General features: G+C 36.2%; 1 protein-coding gene across 1 annotated transcript in view; it reads left to right on the forward strand.

The window, feature by feature from the left end:
• The window catches only part of LOC119587736, a 6,842-nt gene that overhangs the window by 3,721 nt on the left and 2,740 nt on the right, over positions 1 to 381 (forward strand). The window contains exon 5 of the mRNA XM_037936423.1: positions 68 to 228. Within this exon, the coding sequence (XP_037792351.1) occupies positions 68 to 228 (161 nt within the window). The remainder of the gene's footprint in view (positions 1 to 67; positions 229 to 381) is intronic.

Consider the following 381-nt stretch of genomic DNA (forward strand, 5'->3'; position numbering starts at 1 on the left):
CATGCTAAAATGGTAAGGAAAATTCTATACAACCAACTCCCACAGACCTAACAGACCTCTCCCACAGACAAGTTATACCACGGTGCCAACCACACGATGAAGATGACACAGCAGTATACAGTGGGCCTCATGTGTCAGTTTAGTCTTCAGATGTACCCATTTGACACGCAGCTCTGTACGCTCACCTTTAACGTGTCAAATATGGAAGACAGGTTCGAGTTTATAAAGGTAATGTCCTCGTTAGGTAATAAATATTCAAATTGTTTTTATGGTTTTGTGTTGAAATAGATGCATGCAATTGGTGTTTCTCTATAAATGGGCTTATTGTTTATATTTGGTTTATATTTTTTATTGATTTATGTAAGTGATATGATTTTTTTT

The sequence above is a fragment of the Penaeus monodon genome, chromosome 23 (assembly GCF_015228065.2).
Source record: "Penaeus monodon isolate SGIC_2016 chromosome 23, NSTDA_Pmon_1, whole genome shotgun sequence".
Classification (NCBI taxonomy): domain Eukaryota; kingdom Metazoa; phylum Arthropoda; class Malacostraca; order Decapoda; family Penaeidae; genus Penaeus; species Penaeus monodon.